Below are 7488 nucleotides of genomic sequence, written 5' to 3' on the forward strand. Positions count from 1 at the left end.
TCGAAGGCTCGACCCTGTTGAGCAAGCTCTAGGCATATATGAAAAGGAACTCCTTGCATTTCTACATGCCTTAGACTCATGGAAGCACTATTTACTAGGGATTCCTTTCATTCTGCGAACGGATCACCAAAGTCTTAAGTACTTCATGACGCAAACCAAGCTCTCCGACAAACAAATGAGGTGGGCAAATTTCCTTTCGCAATTTCATTTTCATATTGCTCACATTGTTGGCAAGCATAATCAAGTAGCTAATGCACTCTCAAGACGGCCGAGAGTGAATGCGGTTTCCATAGCAACTCACAATGATCTATCTTCAATGATAGATGAGTATGCTATTGATCCCGATTTTAGAGATGTGATTTCAGCCCTTGCATTAGGGAAGAAAGAAGAACCATTTACTTTACAAGATGGTTATCTTCTCTATCGCAATAGACTATGCGTTACTAACTCACTACGTGAGAAAGTAATGTATGAATCTCATGCTCCACCGTATGCGGGGCATAGAGGGATTCAGTCTACCTTAAAGGGAATTGAAACATATTCTATTGACCTACCATGAAAGTGAACATACAAGAGTATGTTTCTAAATGTGTGGTATGCCAAAAGACAAAATTTGATAGAGGGAAGCAACTTGGATTGCTTCAACCCTTGCCAATCCCTAATTCACCATGGGAGAGCATATCCATGGATTTTATCTTTGGATTGCCTAAGTCTATCCATGGGAATACGGGAATATGGAAGATAGTAGATAGGTTCAATAAACAAGCTCATTTTATACCTGTCAAAAAGACTATTAAAGCCCATCAAATGGCAAACCTCTTCATTTCACAAATTTTCAAGGACCATGGCTTGCCAATGTCCATAGTGTCGGATAGAGATCCTAGAATGACCAGTAATTTCTGGAAGGGTCTCTTTGAGAATTTAGGAACAAGGCTAAACTTCTCTTCGGCCTATCATCCACAAACGGATGGCCAAAGTGACATAGCTAACCTAACAATTCTCGATCTACTAAAAGCCTATGTAACAGAAGTAGATCAAAGATCCCAATGGGAGAAGTACTTACCCTTAGTGGAGTATGCTTACAATAACACTGTACATACTTCCACAGGAAAAGCACCTTTCGAGGTAATTGAGGGGAGATCAAAAAGTCCCTTGCTACTTAAGGTACATGGGAAGATCTTCGCTGCAGATGAGTATAGCCGAGACCTACAAGAATCTTTTCAAAAGATTAAGGATGCTATCTCTATCTCACAGCAAAGGCAAAAGGCTGTTGCTGGCAAGCACAGAAGAGCCCAAACCTTTAAAGAAAATGATTGGATCTTATTAAAGTTTCCCAAGGCTCGATTAAGGCACACAATGGGCAAGAATCCTACGGGCCACCAAAAGTACTATGCTAAACTAGCAAAAAGGTACTATGGTCCCTTCCAGATTCTTAGGCCAATCAATGAGATGGCCTATCAACTCAAGTTGCCCAATTATTGGCTCATACACAATGCTTTCCATGTGAGCCTATTAAAGCCTTACAAAGGAGAGCCACCTCAAGAACCAACTATTGAAGACCCACCGCAGATCGAGGACCAAGAGGAGGTGCTGCAGCCCGAGTCCATTCTCCGACATGAAGACAAGGTACTAAGAGGCGGTAAGATATCCGAATTATCCTTTTGAAGATGCTAGATGGATGCAAGGCATACAATTAAAGGATAACCTAAACCTTGTCAATGCTTACAATGCTTCCCAAGAGTAAGCAAATGTACAAAATGTTAAAAATGAACAAAGTTTTTGTCTTATAAGACTCTCTTTTTCTTTATTGTGCACAAAATTTAAGTAGTATGCATGCTTAGATCAAGTTTGTGGAGACGACGTCTCCCAAACACCAAGTAGAGCTTGTCACTCTACTATGGAAGACTGATAGGACTAATGTGCACACATGCTTGCGGCAGCTTCAGGCTCTCAAGCGCCAAATGGACTAGTCATCCATTGTGGAATGATGTCGTAGGGTAACATAGGGATCCTCTACCCGCTAAGAAAAGGACTCATGAATATGCTTTATCTTCTCTACACCATAGTCGAGGATGACTATGATTTCAAGAGAGAGGTAATGTCATAATAATTAATATCTAATTCTCCTAAATGATTTTCTCATGTTAAACTGATCATTTAATATGGGGAAGTGCCAGGGGAGAAAAAGCTAGAATATTGGTTAAGCTAGCAGACCGGCCACAGTAGGGATCCAAAGGAGGGAAAATAGGAATCCAAAGGGGGGGCCATCTGCAAAAGAGCCATGTGAAACAATGGGCTAAAAAGACCCTAAGGTTCAGCCCATTAAGACTTCCAAAATGCTAAGGTTCCAAAATTCAAAGGTTGTGTCCAAAGGTCAACCCTAGGGGAAATTGGATGCTTTGTGTGTGACCAAAAAGTCTTGCATATCCCTACATGGGAGGGGGCGAGCCTTTCTTCTAGGAGATGAGAGAGAAAGCCACACACACACACACACACACACACACACACACACACACACACACACACAGCTCCCTTTACACAAAGGGAATGAGGGACACATGTCAGCTCCCTAGGCGAGATGCCCACAAGGTGTACCCAATTCCTATTGGATGACCCTTGAAGTGGACCAATGAGAATTAGGCTAGAGTAAATTTAGCTTAATTAATTTTAAAACACTTAATAACAAGAACCAATGAAAATTAAGTCTCCTAGATGATTATTGGACAGCCCGTGAAGGGGTCCAATAGGAATTGAGCAGCCCACTGGGCTACTTAATTCCTATTGGTCAGAATGGGGAAAGGTCCAATGGGGATTTAATTCATTTAAATCAATTAAGTTTAATTGATTAAGCTCTCACAAAAAGGGAAAGGGGGACACATGTCAAAAGGCTATCACTTATGCTGCTTAATTGTGATAGGCTATCACTTATCCCTGGGGAGGTCCAATGGGGAGCCTGCAAGAGCAAATAGCAAGAGGGCTCGCCCAAGAGAGAGAGGGGGCTGATTTTTGCAAGGCATTAGCACACACACACTCTCACAGAGCCTATGTGAGAAGTAAAGAAGACTATCTCTTCCTAAGCTTTAATGGAGAGCTCATCACCTACTCCAAGCTTGTGAGATAGAAGCCTACATCGACACACTCTTGGCATGTGGATGCAAATCCAACCAAGAGCCAAGCTTCAATGCATGCTCATCTCCTCTACCAAGCTAATTACTAAGCTAAGCTATCCTAATATGAGTGATTATGTGAGGAGATGTACATCTTTCTTGTAAGATACTCCTTCCTCTCAATCTACTCTCATACCCTGCTAGCTCTCACCATCTTCGAAGGTGTGTGAGGTCTTGGGTCTGAGACTGGGGATAATTAAAGTTGTGTTTGCTAAGTGTTTTGCTTGGTGCATGAAGCTTTCATCTTCATTGCACTAGCTAGTCTTGAAGGAACACAAAGAATTGTATTGTACAATGTCTCTCTTGAAGGGAGAAACCATAATACAAAGCCTTTTGGAGGGGGGACCGGCTCCATGCAAATCCGGTCCTCAACTGTTGTCAATTGCTTAATTTCTCTCTCTTTTGAAAGTATTGTTGATGCTATCTAACTAGGTGTTATGCTTTTTGTTTCTCTCTCCACCCAAGCACTCTTGTAATTCTCATTAGGAATCGATTCTAATGAAATGCCCACTATGTTCATGCTAATTTTCGCTACACATAAGTTATTAGGCCATTAAATGTTACAAATCTGTTCCTTGGTGGCAAGAAGATGGAGAGCCCCGTTCTTCTTATCTGCACTCAAATTGTCAGATACGTCTTCTTTCACTATATATGGTAGGCAAGGAACCGTCGTGTGTTTGAGGGAGATCTTGATGTAGCAAGCTTCTCAGAGATTATACAAGAAAGTAGAGTGATGATCTATACACTTGGAAGCAAGCAAGACTTAGGAGACTGGTCTAGGGCTATCCATGCCATGTTGTCAACCTGCAAAGAAGTAAAAGCCTAGAACTATAGTTCACCAATTATGAGTGAGTAGCCTTGGTGAGAGGCGGTAGACATCCATTTTGTACTCTTCAGCACCTCAAGGCTTGGCATGAGCTTGAGATTGTTTTGTTTTTTTTTTGGCGAAATATGGTTTTGTAAATTTTATGCTATGCTTAATACAATCCACTCACAAATTGTGAGTTTTGCAAAAAAAGAAAAAGAATTATTCTAAACTGCATACCCGCTCACAATTGTAAGTAATAACGGCTATAAAAATAACTTAAAAATAAATAAATAAGTCCGAATACAAGAAATGTTGAAGCTTTTTCCCTTGGCCTTAGGATTATCAGTTCTAATCACGTAAACATTAGGGAAGTGATCATTAGAAGAAGTTGCAAATTAATTTACAGAAGCTTTATCATCTCCGCACACACACACACACACACACACACACACACACACACACACACAAATTTATATATGTGTATGTATATAGGTTCCACTTTGAGTGTCCTAGCACCCCCATAGCACTCACTTCCAAGACAAGTGTTGCATCATCAAGGCAGCTCAGGTAACATATGGAATATGCAAGTTCCCTTCGCATAGATCAACACAACAGGTGGTCTATGTTTCCTTTGTAAGTTCTCGCTATAAGCCCCTCGCTAGAGTGCCAAGTTACGAAACGCTTGGTACTGACTACTTCCGATTGCTAGTCAGGCTATGCATGGCTGTCGTGGATTAAATAAAAACATTGACATTCAAGGTAAGACCACCCAAAAGGAGCCTCATTTTTGCACAAAGTAGACACAGGTAGGTCTACACCTTCCAAGGTGTTAACGAGGGAGATTTCGGCCCTAAAAATGTTACTCTCGAGTACGATATGTCTATATATATATATATATATATATATATATATATATATATATATATATATATATATATATATATATATATATATAATGGGGCTTTTCAAAGGAGGATCATAGAACCATGGCAATAGACGGAGGTAGAGAGCCATAAATGGGAGCCTTTTTTGGGGGGAAAGGATAGTGGAAGTCTCTTCCCGACCGTCAAATGTTTACGGGAGAGAGGGGCTACTTGTTTATGGGAGAGAGGGGCTACTGGTTGTGGTCATTAAAATAGTTGCAAAAGACATTTTCTATAAAAGTAACACTTGAATACTTGTAGCCTTGCAATTATTCAGCTAATTGGCTTTTGTTAATTGTTAGTGCTTTTGGCCGTTTGCATGTCAGCTTTTTCTATTTGGTAGATGAATAGCTTTTTCTACCGGTTTTTAGGTCAAAATTTGAAGCTTTTGACGGTATTTTCACTATTTACACTAAAACTAGTGTAAATTTACCAGTTTTCTTCAAGGCAAGCTTAAAATCTAACCAGGATTTATGATTTTAACCGATTAAAATACAATGTACCCCGGTTTTTTTCTAACACTGGCCTACTCAATTAAGAACTTTCCTTTAGTGGGGAAAAAAAACACACACACACACCCACATAAAATATGAAAATTTAAGAGTCACATGGCAAATGGTCTATTGTTTTAACAAACTTTTATATTCTATTTCATCAAGATGCCCCAATGTGGGCCAGAAAGTCTTCACAAATGTTGGATATTTTCCATCACTTTGCCCAATAAATGATGGAAAAATTGGTGGAATCAAATATTCAATGCATTATTTATTTCAGTAGGTGGCCATCACAAATGTTGGATATTTTCCATTAATTTGTGCCCATAGAATGATGGTACAATTGGGTGGGATACTTCAGATAGCTAATGCATTGAATGAATGGTATAATTGAGGAAATAGGATAATTAATGCATTAATTATTTGCTAATCAGCATGGGAAAACTTGGCCTTGAATCTTTGGACAATGCCAGAGATCCACTTGAAGAAGCTCTTGACCTTGTCACAGATGTAGTTGAAGAAGGCGGAGATGAGGTCGGCGAGCTTGGAAGCAAGCTGCGAGAGGAGTGTGTAGATGCGGTGTGACATGTCCTTTGCTTCCTGGAAAACCTCCTTGAGCTGTTTCTTGAGAGACTTGCAGAGTTGCTTGAGGTTTTTGGCCATCTCTTTAGGGTTGGTGATGGCTTGCCAATTGGGCCGCGGGATTGCGGCGATCGCCCCCTCTAAGTGAGTGGCTACTCTTGCCCAGCTCCTCTCATTCTTGATCTCTTCACTCTTTGGGGCTGCCTCAGCCTCGGCCATTTCGCCGGTTGCGAAGGCGAAGCTTCGATGGAGACCTGTACAAGCAAAGGAAAATGTCACTCTGTAAGTGGCAAAATCAATGGATGCTAGATGCAAAGACATAGAGACTCAAGCAATGTCTTTCTCTCTCTACATGCACACACATTCTCTCTCTCTCTCACACACACACACACACACATTCAGATCTAGGGAGTTTGGATGCTTACCCACCAATGTACCAATGTGGTGAGAGAATGTGGTGCCCCTGTCTTTCTTGCTCAGCTCATTGGATTGAAGAGAGTTTGTAAGCAAGGTGCATTTCTCTTGGACTTATAAGAGAGAGAGAGAGAGAGAGAGAGAGAGAGTGTCTCGACTCTCTATTACGCACACATACGATAGAGAGAGATTGGCCTCTAGAGTCTAGAGGGCGAGTCTCTGATAATACACAGACAAGATCCTCCCTCTCTCTCTCTCTCTCTCTCTCACACACACACAACCCCTCACCTCTCCCTCTCTCTCTCTCTCTAACACACACACAACCCCTCACCTCATACACTCCTCGATATTATCAGCGTAGGATAGCATTTTAATTTTTCTTTTGGATTGCTTTAACGCTTGAGCCTTGTACTTCGTAGCAAGTAGCTGGCCTATTGCTAAATAATGTAGGCGGGTATTTTTTACGGGTAGGCGATGTACCCACCCTACGAGTGGAATCTGCGTGTATATTCCACTCACAGCTTGCAGTACAAGCACAGCCACTTTCCATGTGACCTCCCCACTCCCATTAATACATTACCTATTACCTACTTATTCTAATTGCACCTTCCAAGTTCTTAACCAATCAAATTCCTATCTAATTCCACTTAGAATTGCACCTTCGTGATCCAATTCAACCTAAGAAGCCCACCACAATAAGTTTTGGACAAATTCTCACATTGTGACTTACCTCAACATCATGAGCTTCTCTGAGGGAGGCACCGCATACCTAGCTAGGTACGATTGGGGGCCGGCGGTCCCTTGCTCCCAATCGTACCTAGCTAGGTATGCGGTGCCTCTCGAGCAGAAGCTCATGATGTTATGCCTTGTATGAAAAACACTGGAAAAGACTCTGTTTTCCTACATGAGAAATTTTCTAAATCTTCTTGTGTGCACAATGGTCAAATTCAAATCGAATTCAATCTAAGAAGCTCACAATGGTCACACCGCACCGCTGCCACTCTCCCAAATGTGTCGATCACTCGCCATGGTCGAAAAGCTAAATGGCCAATCCATGGTTGTGAACTAGGCTATACCAAATGTATGCATCCCTTGATTGA

General features: G+C 41.3%; 1 protein-coding gene across 2 annotated transcripts; it reads right to left on the reverse strand.

The window, feature by feature from the left end:
* Window positions 1-5519: 5519 nt before the first annotated feature.
* LOC147418115 (uncharacterized) lies at window positions 5520-6697 on the reverse strand. Of its 2 annotated transcripts, none has more exons than XM_086506844.1 (2): window positions 6404-6697; window positions 5520-6228 (listed from the first exon to the last, which is right to left on the reverse strand). In XM_086506844.1, exon 2 carries the CDS (start codon window positions 6191-6193, stop codon window positions 5819-5821), a length of 375 nt encoding a protein of 124 aa, XP_086362970.1. In that variant the 5' UTR covers window positions 6194-6228; window positions 6404-6697; the 3' UTR covers window positions 5520-5818. The 2 variants fall into 2 exon arrangements, with proteins under 2 accessions (XP_086362970.1, XP_086362969.1); XM_086506843.1 differs by having other exon boundaries at window positions 6400-6693.
* Window positions 6698-7488: the final 791 nt, after the last annotated feature.

The sequence above is a fragment of the Adiantum capillus-veneris genome, chromosome 30 (genome assembly GCF_014529385.1).
Source record: "Adiantum capillus-veneris isolate H3 chromosome 30, ASM1452938v2, whole genome shotgun sequence".
NCBI lineage: Eukaryota > Viridiplantae > Streptophyta > Polypodiopsida > Polypodiales > Pteridaceae > Adiantum > Adiantum capillus-veneris.